This window comes from Aethalodelphis obliquidens, unplaced genomic scaffold (genome assembly GCF_003676395.1).
Source record: "Aethalodelphis obliquidens isolate GAN/ISIS:26980383/991018 unplaced genomic scaffold, ASM367639v1 scaffold16, whole genome shotgun sequence".
Taxonomy (NCBI): Eukaryota; Metazoa; Chordata; class Mammalia; order Artiodactyla; family Delphinidae; genus Aethalodelphis; species Aethalodelphis obliquidens.
Window position 1 is genome coordinate 31491804 of NW_020837960.1, and position 19698 is coordinate 31511501.

General features: G+C 48.0%; 1 protein-coding gene across 1 annotated transcript in view; it reads left to right on the forward strand.

Annotated features, from left to right (window-relative positions):
• MIPEP (mitochondrial intermediate peptidase) overlaps positions 1-19698 on the forward strand; it is a 134606-nt gene that overhangs the window by 3409 nt on the left and 111499 nt on the right. Inside the window, exons 3-9 of the mRNA XM_027116685.1 lie at positions 2813-2901; positions 5319-5405; positions 8536-8599; positions 12828-13010; positions 13550-13706; positions 17697-17745; positions 19402-19462. Of these exons, the coding sequence (XP_026972486.1) occupies positions 2813-2901; positions 5319-5405; positions 8536-8599; positions 12828-13010; positions 13550-13706; positions 17697-17745; positions 19402-19462 (690 nt within the window). The remainder of the gene's footprint in view (positions 1-2812; positions 2902-5318; positions 5406-8535; positions 8600-12827; positions 13011-13549; positions 13707-17696; positions 17746-19401; positions 19463-19698) is intronic.

Genomic DNA, 19698 nt, shown 5'->3' on the forward strand with positions numbered 1-19698 from the left:
AAAGGTCAGATTTAGTACTCGTACTTTAATACGTATATTTAATAAAATAGATATGTAATATGTAATGGAAGAATGATTACACACATGGCAAAGATTCTTCATGTTACAGAGGTTCTTCATTTATAAAAATGTCTACCAAAATTCTAGTAGAACATTTATCTGTATCTTTACAATAAAATTAATCTTAGAAGAAAACTAGTTTTTATAAGCCTTTTCAGGAATGTCTTTTCTGATCAAAAATAAGGTTTTGACATCAAACTTGTATCAAAGGCGTCTTTTCCCCATGTGTTGAGATAGACGTGCCCTCAGGTCTCTCCTCCAGCTGAGACGCCCACGGCCGAGGTGGAAGCAGGCTTCCCTCTCAGCCCGGGGTGGCCGCGACATCGTAGTGGCGCGCAAGTCCCCAGTCGTGGTCACGCCTGCTCCTGTCTGTACAGCTCTTTCTTCATGTTCATTCTACGCGCAGCCCCACCCTGGCCGGGCACTGGGAGTGTGGTCCGACCTCGTGGGGCTTATGTTCTGGTGTTGACTGTTTTGTAGCTCTTGTTGGCACTGGACCCAGCTAAGAGCTTCACCTGGATTGACTGATGCAGCCTTCTGGGCATGTCTCCACCTGTCGACGAGGAAAGAAAGGCACTAAGAGTTTAAGTTCCCCGGCCCACGAGTGGTGGAGCTGGGCTTCGTGTCCAGGCAGTCTGGCCGCAGAGGCCTCGCTCTCCACGCTTCCAGGGCTGCTGCCGCCCGGGCCGGATGGAACCTTACCTGGAGTGGCAGGAAGGTCACCTCCCCGTCTTGTGAGAAAGTGTTTATTTTCAAAATTATTACGCAGTAAAATCTACTTCTTCTAAGGGATGGTGCAAGTCTGTGAACGTGGACTCTGTGTGCATGTAGCCGCCCCGCGGTCAGGCTGCGTAACTTCCATCACCCCCAGAACGCTCCCTGTGCGTCGCACCACCTTGCCTCTCACCTCGGGCAACCTCTGATCTGTTCTCCATCCCCGTAGTTTGTCTTTTCTTAAGTATCAGGTAGGTGGAATCATATTTACTGTTTGAGGCTGACTTTCTTCACCAGGGTGGCAGCCCCCCGTCTGTGGTTTCCTTCTTCGAGAGCCTCCTTGCTCTCAGCATCTGCACTGAGCCAGTAGCACCTCCGCTGTCCTAGACCCACTGCTGCAAGTTTCCCGGTTGTAAAGAGATGAGCAGAGTATCCACCCTGAAGGGCTTTCCTGAGGGGAAGTGAGCTGTGCCGCGGGCTCCGTAGTCAGCTCTTGCTTTTTCTGGGTTCGGGTTCTGTCCCTCCAGGATGTGCTCAGCGAGGGCTCATCTTGTTGAGGGACGTGGGAGGCGTACGGTCAGAAAAGAGGTTTCGAACCGTCTCTGCTTAACGGTGCCGCTGAAATCTGAAAGGAAAGCGCGGGTCAGCAAATTTCACTTATTTGTAATCGAGTATTGGCTTTTGCGGTCAGAAATCCCAGAACTTACTGGGTGTTTGTTGTCTTAGCCTCTGTCTTAATTAACCAGTGTTCTAGCATTTTTTCCACATTTCTACTTCTGCTCTTCACTAAAAGATTTTAACTTCTCTGCCCCATAGCTTGCCCTATTTTTGAAGTTTTTTATATTTATGAAGTTTGATAATGTCTCATTCAAAAAGACTAGGATGTGATTTATACATGTAAATATTTGGGTCAAAAAGCTCAAAGAATCTTCTTCCTTTTTTGAATTTTTAAGATTTTACCGGCTAGTGAGATCAGTACCATGTAAGGCAGGAGTTTTATAAACTGGTCCTTTTGTTTTCTTTTTCTTTCTTAACACAGTCCCCGTGGAACTGTATTATTTTCCTCACCACTATCACAAACGAGTTTTAAAACGTATGCTGGTGTTTTGAATTTCAATATTGATTGTAAATTGTGCAGCATGCAGATGAGTAATTTATACAGCATCTTTTAAAGTTTACACAGCTCACTTTCCAGGTGCCTTAGTGCAGATGTTATCCTACTGTTACGTCAAATGTCGTATCAAACTATGGATTTATATGTTTCTACATAAACTATTTGATAGTAAAATTAGGGCATTTTACTTCGTGGTGATTTTGTTTCACGTTTTAGCCGTATATGTTGTCTTCATGAGAATGAAGAAAATACGCAGTTTTTTGTAGTTTCCCTGCATTTCTGTTTTGCAGTGTACTGCAGTTAACATGAAAACTAAAATCTAGTTTTATGAGATTTCATTAAAAAAAATTAAAAAAGGGATTCTGGCTTAGTTAAATTCTAAGGTCAGTACAGCAGCTCTGGTCCTGCGCCAGGTAGGCTGCAGCCGGGGAGTCCTGTTTACTCAGAGGCAGTCTTTGTTCTCTGCAGGACGGCTGGGATGCACTTAACTCAGCCTGGAAAGGACACCAGGTGTGAGTGTTAACTAGAAGCGCCTCAAGCAGTGTTCCATGGAGCCAGGTGGGAACACTTAGGGAGAAAGCTCCGGATCATTTGAAGCGAGACTCTTCTCTTTTGAATGATAGAAGTAGGAAGAATTCACTTGGTTTTTACATTTGCAGGAGGGAGACTTCTCTAAAATAAAGTCAGTAAGAGTATTTTGGAATGTATTAGGAAATGAAACGGACTTGGTTCCCGGGAATAACAGAATTAATGAATGTTCAGGAAGAAGCTGCCCCTCCCGCCGGCTTAGGAAAGTTCCAGTAATGGAAATTCCTGGTCAAGGCAAATGGCACATTTTAAAGTTCACGTTTTCATTTTCGCCCTCAGACCCTGGAAGCAAGCTTCCCGTCAAACGCCCTTTTGCTTTTGTCTCCCCTCCATTAGGCCGATTTTGTGAAAATCGCTCACCCCGAGGCAGCGTTCAGAGAGGCCGCGGAGGAAGCCTGTCGGAGCATTGGCGCCATGGTGGAGACGTATGTCCGGGGCCCCGGGTCTGCCCCAGGTCGTCTGTGTGCAGGGCTCGCCCCGCCGGCGGGGATGGGGCGTGGGGTTGGTGTGTGAGCCACAGGGCTGCCCGGGGCGGGCGGGTGTGGGGAGCCCACGGCCTGACTCTGGGGCGCCTCCCTGTCTGCTGTCCCTCGGTTTCCTCACTGGTCGGGGGGGTGGTGGAGTGATCTGTGTCTCAGGGCTGCTGGGAGGAGGACGAGACGGTAAACGCAAAGTGCTTGTGGTGCTGGGGGGCACGCGGCGGACACCCGGGGTCCTCGTTCTCCTCGTTGAAGGGATCGCCAGCGTCTCGGGGCGGGCAGCGCGAGCTGGCACATGGCCGTGCGATGGAATCGCTGTCGCCCTGGAGCTGTGGCCGCAGGGCGAGAGGTCAGCGTGGTCACCTCTGCCCGGTGGCCTTGCGGTCCCCTTGGGGCTGGGATTTGGGGCATCTGGGCCCATCGTAAAGGCAGTCTGGGAGCTGCGGCAGGCGCAGGCTGGGGTGAAGTCTGGGGTGAAGTCTGGGGTGAAGTCTGTCACTTGAAAGGGATTCGGAGTAAATGTAAGAATACTGGTCAGAGTAACGGGGAGGGGACAGGGCGCCCACCAGGATGGGGAGTCAGCCAGTGCGGGCGCCCGGCCCCCTGGCTGGAAAGACCTCGGGACCTGTGCCTCCCAGCCCAGCGGAGGCCCCTCCATCCCCCGGAGCTCGCGTGGGGCGTAAGGCTGCTGGCCGGTGCCCCTGGCAGCGTTTGCCCTTTGGAGATGGTGCGTGTGAAATTTGGCTCCTTGAACGGGTAAGCTGGTCCCTGCAAACTCCAGACCCCGGCGTGCTGAAGGCGCTGGAGCCAAGGGCTGCTGGGGAGGTGAGCTAGAGCGCCGGGACCCTGCCCGGGGCCTGCGTGCTGCGTCAGTGGACCTGGGCTGCTGGTTGCGCGGGAGGACAGCGGGCGCCTCGGTTGGTAGAGAGGTGGTGTCGGAGGCTCGGCCCGCGGTCCCCCCTTGGCCATGGAGCACAGCTCAGTCCTTTGCTGGGACCAGGCCCTGCCCCCCCGGGGGGGCGTGGGTGCCGCGAGGGACCTGGCCGTTGTCACTGGACAGAACCCAGAGCCTTGCCCTCCGCCCTCCTGATCGCTGGCTCCTTCTCTCCCGTAGCCTGAGCTGCACCCTAACTGCCCAGGGCAGCTTTGCATAGGAAGCCTTCCAGTGCCCAAGTAGAATCGACTGACTTTCCAGTGGTGGAAAAGCAAGGATAAAACTGGATGTATTTGTTTAGAATTAATGCCAAATATAGACTAAAATACAGGCTTTATCTCAGAGTCCTGCAATGTAGGACACGATATGGGAGATCTGCTCAAACCTCGGACGTGGGTCCGGCCGGCCACCTCGGAACAGCTGCCCTTGGATGTGGGCAGCCGGGGGCCGAGCAGCCAGGGGAGGCGACGGTCCTTGCTGACCTTCTCCCGGTTCCTGGGGCAGAGGCCGAGCCTGCCCCTCTGCTGAGCGTTTCTTGGCCGGCGGGGCTGCCTTGGTCCCTCAGGTTCAGGGTGGCCCGTGAGCACCGTGGTGACAGAGGCCCCTCGGTTCGTATGAACCTGCAGGGATTTGATTGTGTGTGAGCTGCCCGGGGAACCTGACCGCCCACAAGCCCCTGAGTGGACCTTGCAGGCGGCGCTCAGCCCTTGCCCTTCCCCGAGGCAGGAGCTCTGGCCCGCACTGTGCTCTCGGGAGAGGGACTCAGGAGCTGTCGGTGGTGCCGCGGGCGGGCAGGCGGGCAGTGCTGGGTGGGCCGGGCCCGAGTGCAGCTGCGGACAGTAGCCGCCTCCTCTGGGATTGGGGGCCGTGCCCAGCGTCTTGTTGAACCCTGGGGGCCACTAAGGGTCTAACCCTTTCGGACCAAGGGCACGGTAGCCGGGGCCCCTGTGGCTGCAGGGTGCGGCTCCGAAGCCTGTGCCCTTGAGCTGTCCCCGGTGTGGACCTGCCACTCCCGCGGGTGAGCCAGGGCCGCCCAGGCCCGGCGCCCGGTCAGGACTGCAGGTCGTCCCTCCCCTCCCATCCCTGCTCCTCTCCTGTTAGAGAAACCAGTGGTCCTTGGCACGTTGCTGACGCGGCTGGTTCTGGATGGAAGCGGGGTCACGTCCTGGCTGCTCTTCTGTCCCCAGCTGTGGACTGTGGCTTTCAGTTTGTGCTTTTGCTTTCCGGGACAGTTAGTACTAACACACTTCCCGTCCCTCACTAACTGCGGTTATGCCATTCCTGGTCCAAAGGAAGAAACAAAACAATACCCCAAACCTTTGGCCTCTGGCCATGTGGATGCTGGAACTTGACACCATTCTCTTCACGTAAAGCAAAAAAAGAAGTTACTAGAAAATCATTTAATTTTTTTTATTTGTAATTTTTCTAGGTTGAACACAAATGTGGAATTATATCAAAGTCTGCAAAGATTATTAGCTGATAAAAAACTTGTGGATTCCCTTGATCCAGAAACCAGGTACTGCTTCCTTTGCATTCATCGCGGTTGTGACTGTGGAGCTGAGCTTGAAAGCCGTTCCCTCGGTGTCCCTGCGCTCACGGCCCCTCTGTCCGGACAGTTTCTCCCCACGCGACGAGTCCCGCACCCTCCTTGGACGCCACTCAGACGGTATCTCCTCCGAGAGCTCTGTGCCTGTCTCACCTCGGCCTCCCGCCCAGCTCCGCTTCTCTCGGTCCTCAGGCTCCCAGCCTTCTCTCCTCTGCCCGTTTGTTGGCTCCGCTTTCCCACCCGCTGGACGGGAAGCTCCTCGAGGGCAGGGCCTGGTCTGATTTGTTCACTGCTGCATCTTAGCGCCCCACAGCCGCGGCCTGCGGCAGGGCCCTCTCCAGGGAATGGATTCCTGTGAGCAGTTGACAGTTCCATTCAGCTGCATTCCTAAAGTTCTGTCATTGCTACGGCGGGAGCTGAAAGCAGAGTGCTTTTGCTTACTGGTGGATGTCAAGATCCTTGAAATGGTTGGCTTTGGTTCATACCGTTTATGATTCTGAATTGAAAAGACCTAATTCTGACTCAGTACACAAATATACTTGATACAGGACTGTGGATGTTATATTTCTTTGCTCAGATTTATTTATTTATAAGACGTGGTAGAGTTTGTCGTTAACCCACCTATATGTTATTTGTGTCATGGCACAGAGACGAATGTCTTTTCCTGCCTTTTGCACTCGTTTATCTCCTTTTTCTTTATGGGATGCTTACTTGGCCCCGTCTGCTTCCTTCTCTGTTGTCTGTCTCCGTACGTGGCCTGTGACCCCAAGTGACGCCCAGCCCGCAGGGGTCAGTCAGCGGTGGTGTCTCATGTTGATCTGGTGTACGAGTGACCATGCCGTGGGAGAAGCAGGGAGGGGTTGTCTTCACCTGTCTGCCTGTAAGCAGTCACCTGTGGTCCTGTTTCAGTTCATTGATCCTGATGCTCAGGATATGGGTAAAACTGGCTGTACAATCACAGCAATGGGTCTTTATTATGATTTTAGGTATGAGCATTATTACCTTCGTTAGCAAAATGAGTAAAAGGTGAATGCCTGCTAATTGTGCTGGATTTATACTGAGCTGCTGCTGACTTTGAGTAACAGCAGGTTGTTCATGATCTGACTTTACTACAGATTGCTTTCCCATATTTAATGTATAGAAATGGAAGTAGACTGGCAGACCATTTGAGGTACAAAGGAGTTGTGCTAATTGGACATGTACCACATTTCTAGATGTTACTAAGATGCCAGTAAGATTTTTATTTTTATAAATATTTATTTTTTATTTATTTCTGGCTGTTGGGTCTCTTGCTGGGCGCGGGCTTTTCTCTAGTTGTGGCGAGCGGGGGCTACTCTTCGTTGTGGTGCACGGGCTTCTTATTGCAGGTGCTTCTCTTGTTGCAGAGCACGGGCTCTAGGCACATGGGCTTCAGTAGTTATGGCATACGGGCTCAGTAGTTGTGGTGCGTGGGCTCTAGAGTGCAGGCTCAGTAGTTGTGGCACACGGGCTCAGTAGTTGTGGCTTGCGGGCTCTAGAGCACAGGCTCAGTTGTGGCGCATGGGCTTAGTTGCTCTGCGGCGTGTGGGATCTTCCTGGACCAGGGCTCGAACCCGTGTCCCCTGCGTTGGCAGGCGGATTCATAACCACTGCGCCACCAGGAAAGCCCACGAGTTCAGTATTTTGATTCCCCTGGTCCCTAATGGGAAAGTAAATCATCTTAAATTAGCTTATAACTAAAAAGGGAAAGATGGGGACTTGACTGGTGGTGCAGTGGTTAAGAATCCGCCTGCCAACGCAGGGGACACAAGTTCGATCCCTGGTCCGGGAAGATCCCACATGCAATGGAGCAACCAAGCCCGTGTGCCACAACTATTGAGTCTGCGAGCCACAAGTACTGAGCCCACACACCTAGAGCCCGTGCTCCGCAACAAGAGAAGCCATTGCAATGAGAAGCCCACGCACTTCAACAATGAGTAGCCCCCTGTTCACCGCAACTAGAGAAAGCCTGCATGCAGCAGCAAAGACCCAATGTGGCCAAAAATTAATTAATTAATTAAAAAAAAATAAAAAGGGAAAGATGAACTTGTAGGTATAAAATATTACAGGAGAAAATCACTGAAAAGTTGCCCCTTGCTTTAGGTGTTATCCGGGATACTTTATGTTCTGCTGTTGCTTTTTTATTACTGCTAATACTTGACATTAGGATGAAATTGTTACATTAAGGAAAGGTTGGGAAAATTAGGGCCTATTGTGAAGTTTGCAGATGCACTTTACGATCATTAAAAACTGGATTTCTACAAAGCACAGTGGTACTCATTCTTGAAATAGCCATCTTTCCTCCTAAGTCTAAGCAAACTTAGCCCAAGGGGAAGAGGATGGTGGCTTGAAGCTGATGAAGAGTCTGCTTTTTGATAGCAGGAGAAAAAGGTGATGTTTCAGATATTGCTGACCTGTTGAAGGGTATTACTGATGGTCTTTGAACTCCCTAAGCACTTTATTTGCACCCCTGTTAGGAAACTTATTATTTCTTTTGCCTTATGTTCATTCATTCAAAAAGTACTTATCCCCGTCTGGGCCACGCCTTATGGGTGAGCAGAGTATCGTTCTGTTCAGTACACATGCTGAGTAGGAGATGTGTTACAGTTACGCATGCACACCTTCATGCAGAGTTCAGGCAGCATGTGTATGTCCCACAAGGACTTAATTTGGTGCGTTGTGTATAGTTTGCAGCAGATATTCTTGAAGGAAAGATAGTTGAAAAGATGTACATTTTTTTCCTTTCTAGAAAAAAGCAGAAAATTTGGCCTTGTTGGAGTAATTGTCATTCATTGTCAGTTTAAGACTTGTTGTATAGTTAGCACGGTGTATCTGATACCAAATCATCCATAGGAAAGCTTAAAACCCAGTCAGTCAGCCAGCTGTTTTGCCTGACTTCTAAGATGTTAAGCTCCTGGTTTCAAGCAAACAAATTGTGTGTGTGTGTGTGTGTGTGTGTGTGTGTTGAAACATCCGGCTTTTGGGCAGTAAGGTTGAAAAAGATGGATTTATTTTGCAGAACACTGATTTTTGTTCATAATTATCATTACCTGTTCTAACCTGCCACCTATTTGATTCACAGGCGAGTGGCCGAACTGTTTATGTTTGATTTTGAAATCAGTGGAATCCATCTGGACAGAGAAAAGGTAACCTTGTTTTTTGGCTCCTCTTGTTTTACTGGTATCTAGTTGGTATATTGTTGATGTGGTTCTTGTATGTTGCTTGAATTTCCATATTATAAAGACACCTAGGTCGGTTATGTTATAAAATTCTCCTGTAAGTTGTATTTGAACATAGTGCTCTCTGGAAGTTCGCCTGTCACCCAGGATAATTCAGAGTTAAGAAATGGCTTGAGGCAGGGCGTTTTCGGTGTCATGGAAGCGGGATGAGATGGGCCGTATCAGGAAGGCCAGCTAGTGAGTAGGAAAGCTGGCGCTGTTGAAGATTAGGGTCTGGTTGCAGAAGTACAGGAAGTATTGCTGAGACCCAGTGCAGGTGTGTTTGTTGATGTAATACCTGTCTTGGACAGACCCCCATAGTTTCATTCTGAAAGCAGTAAGCATGGGTTATACCGTGTTGAAACTGGGATGGGAGGGGCCTTCTTTGTCCAGACCCCTCATTTTACATGTGTGGGAACAAGGCAAAGCGATCTGTTCAAGTTCCCATCCTTTGTCCTCAGGATCTCTCACCCTGGCTGCTGCTCTTCTAGAACATGACATCCCAATGAGTGCTTATTCACTTCATGGTCCAACCAGCACCCAAAGAGCTGCCTGCTGCAGTGTCTCACCCTGCCTGCCTGCAGCCTAGACTGTTACGGTGCCTCTTTCTTTTTTAGAGAAATATGTTTCTCCTGGTAAATATACGATAAAGCCACTTACCTATTAACAGAGATTGGTTTATCAAAGTGTCTTGGAAAGTGGAGGGCAGGATATTGGAATACGTGTCACGTGCGTAGATGCTGTCATTTTGGTTGGTGCTGAGTGTGAGTAATTCTGAGGCCGCTCACATGTCTGTGTACTTGTGTGGCCTTAAGGGCTCAACATGTGACTCCTGGCCTAACCCAGCAGTCCCCAAGGCTGATAGGCTCTACTGCAAACTCAGATTGCCTGAAATGGACACATTTGCCCCTTTCCAGACCAGTTTGTTATTAATACTTCTCTGTACCAATAATGCCACCATTCTCTGAGTCACCCAAATCCAATTTTGGAGTCAGTTTGCATTTTTTTCCATTCTCAGTGCTTTCATATCTCAGTGACCAAGTCCTTGGATTGTTTCTGTAGAGCTTCACTTGCCTCTGTCTGCATCCCCAAAACAACTCACCTTGATCCTTATCGCCAAATACCTGGGCCATCCTAAAAGCCATTGTCTTCCTACACCCATTATAAGTAACAGTGATTAAGCATTTGCTCTTTAAATCACATGTTTCTCATCAGATCTTCATAACAGCTTTGAGGTTGGTACTACTACTATTCCTGTTTCATGGGTGAAGACGCTGAGGCACCTAGAGGTCATGTGATTTCCTCAAGGTCACAGAGCGTGTAGGTGGAGGAGGCTATTACATAAGCCATGCCGACTCCAGGGCCTGCCCAGCTGCCCTGCCTGCAGGCCTTCTGGCGGTCAGTCTAACCTGTCTCTGACCATTGGGGTACTTTCCTTAAAGTGCTGATTCAGTTGTTACTCTCCCACCCAGAACCTTCCAGTGCCTTCCCATTGCCTATTGAAGGAGTATAAATGGTGATTAATACGTAGAATCCCCAGCTCTCCCTGCCCCTACCCCCGTGTTACTCATGGCACTGCCCTCCCTGCTCTGGTCCTCTGTCCCCTCTGGGTTTGCCCGTCTGAAATCCCCATTAAGCTTCATCTTCAGGCCATGGTGTCTGCAAAGCTGTTCTCAACCCCCCAGGTGGAATTTTGTATTCATCCGAACCCACATTTTACTTACTCCACACACATGGCATTTACCTTTAGGTTGTTACTACTGTGTTGCTTATCTGAATCACAGGCCTCTCAAGGACAGGGAGTGTGGGTTCTCTTTTTTCACGCACAGGAGTTTTAGGCTCAATAAAATAATGTGTGAGAATCATAATGGTGCTCACCAACATTAATCAGATTCGATACTTTCAGGAGGAAGTTTGCTATTAGAGAATCTGGGAGAATAGTTTTATTATTTTGTAGAATCTTCATGAAAGATGTTTTTGAAACTTTATTAAAAAGTAGCATGTCAGGTCAAGGTCAGCTTCACCAGCACTGACTTTGCTGCTTTTATCTAACGTGTGTTCTTAATAGGACAGCTGCCCCTCCTAGCAGGTAACTCCCTGCAAGCCCACCCACATTGAAGACGCAGTAACGTAAACCTGCGGAACTCTGTGTTGTCACTTCAGTGTCTGTTGTCAGAGGTGCTCCACTAGGACAGGGGGCAAGGGAGACGGCACACTTTAAGAGAGCTTGAAATGCAGCCACTAACATAACCTACAAACCGTAAAGGCCTACGTTCTTCCTGTATTCTTCCCAGGTCATTCCTTACTTACATTTTAGGGTCTCATGAATACAATTAAAAATTAAAGGAAGTGTGTTCTTCAGCAGTCATTTAATAAATGCAACAATTTCATAGCATTCTTAGAGCTCCGAGTACCGCATGTTTAATTATGTCCAAATGATGAAATGATATGCTTAGCAGACTGTTGGTAAAGTTGGGAAATAAACCGTTTTTATTTTTCCAGGGATTGTAACAGGTGATGAACTCCTTGAAATAACTAATTTTATCACTTTTTTTTTAAATAGTAAAAGCTTTGAGGAAAGTTTTTGGAACTATAGTATGATTTCCAGATGTCTTTCTTTTTTGTTATTCCACTGGTCACCATTAGGGGGTGACAGATGGCCATATCAGAAAGAAAACGGGCAAAGAGAAGAGTCTGGATGACAAAGATGCAGGAGTAGCTGAAAACTTATGTTTCCTATGAAGTTTGAATTGTCTGTATTGAAATTTTTTGTTATTAAAATACACTAAGTTTTTTCCGGCAGCTTAGCAAGGGTACATCTGCGTCATACATAGTTATCTTTTAAAACTACTAGTGCTGCCTAATCATTTGTTAGGGTCCTAGCGTAGATTAGAACCTGTTAATAGCTATCGACCCCCTTGCCGGGAAGCTTGCCTGTGATTTCACCTGAAGCCCGTCCTGAGCCCAGGTCTGGATGCCTGTCTAGTTTTCCTGTAACAAGTGCCTGAAAATTCACCCCGTGTCCCCAGGAGGGTCTGGCCCGTGGTGTTGGCCTCAGTTCTGAGGGCCTCGTCCCGAGCATTTGTGGCAGCCCTTTGATGGTACAGGCTTTCTCAGGAGCTGGTGTCCTAGGGGTGTGACCGACGAGAAAACCCACCCCATTCTGTCACTGTCACTGACGGCCTGAGGCCTGACGGTGCCAGCCGTGGGGCTGCGGGACGTGGTCCTGCCCCAGCAGCCCCGACTCCAGCCCTCCTCACCTCTCTGCTGCTGTCCTGCTGTAGCCCCGCAAGTGGCTGCCCAGCAGAGCTTCGGAAGTGCCCCTTCGCTGCACTTCAGCGAAGAGCCGTGTTGATTATACCTTCCTTCCCCTGCCCTTGTATCTGATCTTTTAAGACTGAGAATATTTTCTAATCTGCCCTTCAAATACTTCATGTGTTTAGTCTCAGAATACTTTTAAGTATCATATCAAACAGATTCAACTACTCCCTGGCTCACTTAACTAAGAGGTTTTCAGGGCCAGGGGAGGACCTGGACTTCCCAATGTTGTTAATTTCACAGATGCGTTGTGTAACCCAGACTTTGAATAGAACTCTAGAAGTTACATACGTCTTAAAGCCTAGAAGCACTAAAAATCCGTAAGATAACTTTTTGGTCAGGATATTAAATATCTATCGAAAGTAGAGTTAACATTTGTAGTACATTACTGTGTACTAAACAGTTATGGGGCTCCCCTGGTGGCGCAGTGGTTGAGAGTCTGCCTGCCGATGCAGGGGACACGGGTTCGAGCCCTGGTCTGGGAGGATCCCACATGCCGCGGAGTGGCTGGGCCCGTGAGCCACAGTTGCTGAGCCTGCGCTCTGCAACAAGAGAGGCCGCGATAGTGAGAGGCCCGCGCCCTGCAATGAGGAGTGGCCCCCACTTGCTGCAACTGGAGAAAGCCCTCGCGCAGAAACGAAGACCCAGCACCGCCATAAATAAATAAATAAAATTAAACATTTACGATACAAATTATATTCAGTATTCATTTTATCACTTAATATATTTAGTATCTTATTAAATTATAATTCAGCTCTATATGTTGATTTGCTGATAGATCACCTATTAAGTTGTGAAATATTACTTAAATAACTTTTATTACTGCCCGTACGTACAGCGTAAAAGAGCGGTGGACCTGAACGTTAAAATCTTGGATCTGAGCAGCGCGTTTCTCATGGGAACCCACTTTCCCAGCAAGATTGAGAAGCATCTCCTGCCGGAACACATTCGGCAACACTTCGAGCTGGCCGGGGACCATGTGCTGGTGGATGGTCTGCGTACAGAAGTGCCGGATGACTTGGTACGTGTGCTCCATCCTTCATGCAGTTTGGTCCCCGTACCGGGGCCACGTCTGTTGTGACCCCCAAATTCAGTGATAAGATAGTCATACCTTTAAAAACACGTTAGTGTCACTAAGCATAAAAATTGAACTGGGGGTTATTAATTCTGTGAGTGCTTTGAATGATGAAAATGGTTTGATTATTCCTGTTTCATAAAGGACTCCTCATTTTCAAAGTATGATGAACAGCAGCAGTGATGGCCATTCTAGGGACTCAGACTTTAATTGCAGGAGTTTTCACATCACCTGGTTAAAGGTGCTTCACGGCACGTGTGTTGGCTGAAATTTGTGCCGCCCTGCCCCGTAGTAGAGAACCCAGTCGAGTATGATTTGTCTCCCATACCAGTGATGAATTCAGAAGCTTTATTCCCTTTGTGGAGACCATTATTCTAAAGCGTTGCTCGCCTGCAGAACAAAGTGGGGGAGGTACCCTATATTATTATGGTGTAGGACTTTGTACTGTGTATGGATGTCTTTTACCTTTCACTTTCTAAACATAGGTGCGAGAAGCCGCTTATAAAATTTTTCTTTATCCCAATGCTGGTCAACTGAAATGTTTAGAAGAATTGCTCAGCAACAGAGATCTTCTGGCAAAGTTAGTGGGGTATTCTACATATTCCCACAGAGCCCTCCAAGGAACAATGGCTAAAAATCCAGGTAAGCCTGTTTCTCCAGCTTTAAGGACAAAGGGTTTTTATGGGCTGAACTTATGATTTTAAATAGCTATAAATTGCTGTTCTATTTTTCATATAGTCAGAGACCAGTTACTGAGATTTCTGCTTCTTTATTAGGAAGAATTTTTAAATAGAGCTAATAGTTTGGAATGTATTCTGCCCAACCTATGTACTTTTATGTACACGTTGAGAGCAAATCCTACTTAAAATTTCACTGATGATGATTTGAATTGTTTTCATTTTAACTCAGCTGGTTTCTGTGCTGAGCCTAACCGGATTGGTTAGAATTAGTGTCAGAGAGAATATTTCTGCTGAAGTCAAGGTTCATTGTAGGCTGGGTCATGTAAAAACCCATCCTTTCAGAGAGAAGAGTGTTGCTTCGCAAAGTTGGTGCTGGGGCGGGCGTGGGGGGAGCATCTCCTGGGTTTGCTCCATTCAGTTCTCTATGATTTATGATGTATAAGGGAGAATGGTTTGCAGTGAAAACGATACAAATGTATATAGCATATCTTTCAAAGGTGTGTAGTAAATTACAGTTACATTTTAGACAGTGAGTCCAGGGTAGGGTGGCCTCGATGGTGGGGCTGTTCAGACCCAGGTGTGTTGTAGGGGTTGGGTTTGCATGACTTGGTGATGGGCTGAGTGGGGGGAGCAGATGGCCGTGGACACCCGGGGTCTCTGGCCGTGCGTCGGAACAGATGTGCCGATCGCGGGGTCGGGGGGCACTGGGAGGTGCGCTGTGCTGTCTCTGTCCCTCCCGTGTTCCCTGCGGTGTCCGTAGCTCCTCGGAGGTTTTCTTGAACCCAGCCCGCCTTGTTTCTTTCTCGTGCACGCCGTCCCCTCGGCCTGGCCTCACTCCCGCTAGTCAGCCGTGGGCACGTCTCCCGCACTCGAGGCCTGCTTGCTGCCTGCGTGTCTGTCCGTCAAAATCCTATCCAGGGTGTCAGTGCTGGGCTCCCACCGCCCTCTCCATGAAGCCTGTTAAAACGTTTCCACGTCCCTTGGGCTCCTTCGTCCCTGAACTCATAGAACACTTAAATCTGTGTTATATACTTTAGCTCCCAAACAGGTATTCTGTCCCCTCGGGTGCTTTTCCGTAGTCACTGTTGTCACCACGTTGTTATAATGACGTCTTATTATTTTATACTATATGTAATAGTTATGTAATGCCTACTCTGGGCCATTGTTTCCTTTCATTCCTCTGTAGCCGTGTGAGATAGACGGTTGTATCCACTTCACGGATGAGGAACTGCAGGTCAGGTCGATTGCTAAGAAGTGGCAGGCTCTCGATTCATGCTCCTCCGTAGGCCACCTGCGACCACCTGCCCCTTTTTCTGTGTCACCTGCATCGGCTCTTTCAGTTCATTGGTTCGACAGATACGCACTGAGTGCCCGCTGTGTGCCAGATGTTACTCTAGGCGCTGGAGATAAATCCGAGTAGAACAGATGGGAATCCCTGCTTGTGTGCAGGTGACAGAGGAAAACAGAAAAGCAAGGGAAGAGTCCGGTCTGTTCCTGGCGCCTGCAGGTTGTGGAGAAAGTGGTACAGGGAAGGGAGGACTGCGCGTGTCAGGAGGTGTGCGGCCTCGCACAGTCCGCGAGGGCTGGTGAACGAGGCTGTGAGCGGAGGGTCCGGATGGGGGCGCAGGTGTGAGGCCGGGAGGAGGAACAGGGGGAGCCCGCGGGGCGGGGCCGGGGGAGGTCACAGCTGAACGAGGCTCGTCGTCGGGGGAGGTGGGTTTGAGCCGGGACTTCAGTGGTCATGGCCCCGCCGAGGGGGCTGAGAACCGCCACAGGGAGGGGCACCCGGAGGTGCTTTGCAGTAGCCACGGTGAGGGACGCGGCTGCTCCAGGCCGACGGCGGCTGTGCATGCAGGTGGTGAGATGTCACGTTTGGGGCGTGTGGCACCCGAAGGCAGAGCCAGGCCTTGGACACGAGCCACCGGGAAGACAGTTCCTGCTGACGGGGTCGGGGCAGGAGCGCGGTGGGTCTGTGTGAGGTGTGAGGTGCCAGTTGGTCAGTGCAGGTGGAAACACTGATGGACAGCGGGGCGCACACACGCCAGGACGAGACTGGTCGGCTTGCCTGGACGCTGGGGGCAGCCGGAGCCCGGGGAAGGGGGGGACTGAGCCCCAGCTCAAGTGACTGGAGGTCACTGGAGGTCACCGGCCCCGCAGTAGCAAGCGCCCAGGGTGATGGCCAGCAGATCCGCGGCTCCCAAGGTGGTTAGCACAGGAATGTCTTGGAGCTGGACTCTGTGCACACAGTTGTGTCGCGTGTGACCTGTCATTTGGTTGGGGAGCTTGGACGTATACATAGAAAGATAAACCTTAATACAGGTCAGTGTCTTTTCAGTTCCAAATGCACAGAATATGGGAAACAATGCCCTGGGATTTTAGGAGCGCAGGAAGTTTGCAGATGCTTGGATGGTTGTTGAAAGTTTCATGAGGGAAGTGAAGCTGGAGGTGGACAGTGCGGAACAGTGAGCTGTCGACAGCGGGCGCAGGAGGTGGGAGGGGTACAGGTTAGGGTGGACCCCACGTGACAGGTGTGCCGGGTCACCTTCCAGCGAGGCGTGCGCTTGCCCGAGGCCGGCAAACTCATTCCTTTTTATTGAATACTACGACGGTATCCAGGTAGAGTAATTGAGGTAGATGTTTCATGTGTAAGAGAGCTAGGAAAACAAAATAGGTGAAAGTTAGTAAACAATGGTTATTTTGAAATAAAAAGCACACACAGAGATATATTTGAAAACAGTTCTCTATGCTAGCTGGTTTGATATCCGGAAATAAAGACTTCAGTTTAAACTAAATAACAGTTGTTTTTCTTAACACCGTCTAAAATGAGGCAGCGTTTTTCAGGTTACGAGATATGGGCTGGTTCAGCACTGATGGTGGGGAGACCCCTGGGTTCCTGGTTTAGGTCCGTCCTTTCCCCAGCCTCTTATTTTACTCAGAAAAGAGATAAACTGAACAAGAAACTGAAACATAAAAGACCATCTGGAAAATAGAAAAACAGAGTGTGCAGCCTACTCTCAAATACATGTGAAAGCTCTGTACATGTTAAACAGTGACAAAAAGTGCTAAATTCAAAAAGTCACATGAAAAATTTCCTATCATGGGAAACAACAGTAACTCCACTACATTGCCTTTGTGGGTTTGTACAAAATAGTGATAGTGACTTATGGCTGAAGTATTTTAAGTAGTTAAAAAAAAAAAATTCCAATAGAGCCTAAATTTTTAATGTTCTAATTTTGCAATATTTTCTTTGGATACTGATCCTAAATAGATTATTCTGCTGTGTATATAAAAATAAAAATATTGGGCTTCCCTGGTGGCGCAGTGGTTGAGAGTCCGCCTGCCGGTGCAGGAGACGCGGGTTCGTGCCCCAGTCTGGGAAGATCCACGTGCCGCAGAGCGGCTGGGCCCGTGGGCCATGGCTGCTGAGCCTGCGCGTCCGGAGCCTGTGCTCCGTGGCGGGAGAGGCCACAACAGTGAGAGGCCCACGTACCGCAAAAAATAAATTAAAAAAATTTACCCAGAAAAACACTGATTTTTAAAATCTGATGTTTCTAAGTTGTAGTGATTTTTATGAACAAATCAGAGGCTATCTCTTGAAAACTCAGAAAAAAATTAGACATGTCTGGCAGAGATTTTTTTCCCTTAAACATATGAATAGATAGAAATAGATTGAACCTTTGGATTCTTTTCTTTCGTTTCCCCTTAACTTTTTATTTTGGGGTATCGTTTAACGCTTTGATTATTACTGTGTCAGTTTAATTCGTTTATTTAATAGAGATTATCATCATCCAGAAATGCCTAGCATATGTTAGCAACCCAGCTTCCCTTCGAGGAGCCTCACTTTAAAGGCGTCGTAGTGTATGGACTTATGATCACTGCGTTATAATTTTAACAGGCATGTACATTTTATTTTGTGTAGTTAAAGATATTTTCTTTTGGATTTTCATTTTAGAGACTGTCATGCAGTTCCTTGAGAAGCTATCTGACAAACTCTCTGAAAGGTTCGTTTTTGTATTCTCTTCAGAGTACATGTTATTTATTTAGGTTTTTTATAAGACTTGATTTATAAAAAAACAATTAGTAAGTGAGCTGTTAAGAATATAAGTGTTGGAATATTGCGTCAGATCTGTGGACTGTTCAAGAGATTAGATGACCAGTGAGCCCTGCTTTGAAAGTGCAAAGTCGTCCCCCGAAGGTGACAGTCTCGGAAACTTGGGCCGTCCCCTCTGATGAACCAGTCAGCCGACTTGAGGAACTCATCATTGATAGGGACTTCTTAAAATTTCCCAAACCTTTTGAAACTATATATTTTAGCTCGTACTATCAGTTTTATCATCAGCTGGAAATGTAGTATTTCTCTTCTTTCGGCCTCAGTGTGGGTGGCTGGTGGGGATGGTAGACGGATCTGTTTGCCCTGCTGTGTGCTTTAAGAGCGCTCTCAGTGGTCCCTCTGTCACAACTGCCTGCCTTCTCCCTGCCCAGCCCCCTGGGCTGGCCCTCGTCCTCGGGGCCACTCTGGTAGTGCTCTTTCTGGGGGCCAGCCCCCCAGGAGCCTTCAGACACCCTGGCTCTAGGACGAGTCATGGCACGTTTGTGAGAGACCGTGATCTCTCCTGTGGCACTGCCTAAAACCTCGTTTGCTGCCTGACTGCACCAGCGTGTCAATTTTAGCTCCAATTTCCATTTTCTGTTATAAACTCATGCCTTAGAACACAGTCCTCTCCAATTTGGATTATATTTATAAATTCTAAAATTATCTTTCAATGCAGTGAGCTGTTGTGGCTTTGATATAATGAAGTAGTGTTGATTATGCAGTTATTTGAGACTATTCTACTTTGCCTTGCTGGTTAAACATTCTTCTTTTTCACTTGTATGTAGCTATAGATTATATTTTGAGCAGACGTACCTTCAGACTTTTACAGTGGCATGTAGGAGTTCATTCTAACAGAAGTTTCACATTCTGCAAATACTAAGTACGTATTTGATCATTGCCCAGCTGGAGGTTTTCGGTAGGGGAAAAATTACGACTAGCAATCTTAAATATAATCTATGTTAATATTCTTTTATAGGAAGTAATTTGTTAGCCTCTTTTCTAAGGTGTAGCAAAAAGCAGTGGTTTAGGGCTTCCCTGGTGGTGCAGTGGTTGAGAGTCCGCCTGCCGATGCAGGGGACACGGGTTCATGCCCCGGTCCGGGAAGATCCCACATGCCGCGGAGTGGCTGGACCCGTGGGCCATGGCCGCTGAGCCTACGCATCCGGAGCCTGTGCTCCGCAATAGGAGAGGCCATAGCAGTGAGAGGCCCGCGTACCGCAAAAAAAAAAAAGCACACAAAAAAGCAGTGGTTTAAAGTTTACTGATTAACACTTTGCACTTCGCATGTTTCTGTTAACACTGCTAGTTTTTCCAGGCTTTTAGTACTTTCAAGACATATCTCTGCCAAGGTGCTTTTTAAGGTAGAAATTGTAGTAATTTACTGATGTATATATTATTGTTTTTTCTAGCACATGTAAAATTTGGTTAATACTGGTTGCATTTGCACTACAAATTACTTCTAATTTTATCATGAATATTGGAAAGTAACATAAGCAGACTAGTTCTTTTATAATGTAATTATGAAAATTTTGTCCTAACAATTAATGATAAATCTGTTTTACAGAACTATGAAAGATTTTGAGATGATACGAGGGATGAAAATGAAACTAAATCCTCAAAATTCTGTAAGTGACCATCTTGGGATATTTTTATTATAATATAAACAGTCTGTCAGCTGAGGTCTTTATCTTTTGACTCTAGAACTTTCTTGTGATTTGCTGAAGGTGTATATAGTCTTGTTTCTGATCCTTGGATTTGGGGAATAAAGTATTGAAATATTTGGTCCAAATGTCCGAGTCTGGCATTCCAGGAAATCCATCGTTTTTGTTGGTTGGTTGCTCCCTCGCTCCCTCGCTCCCTC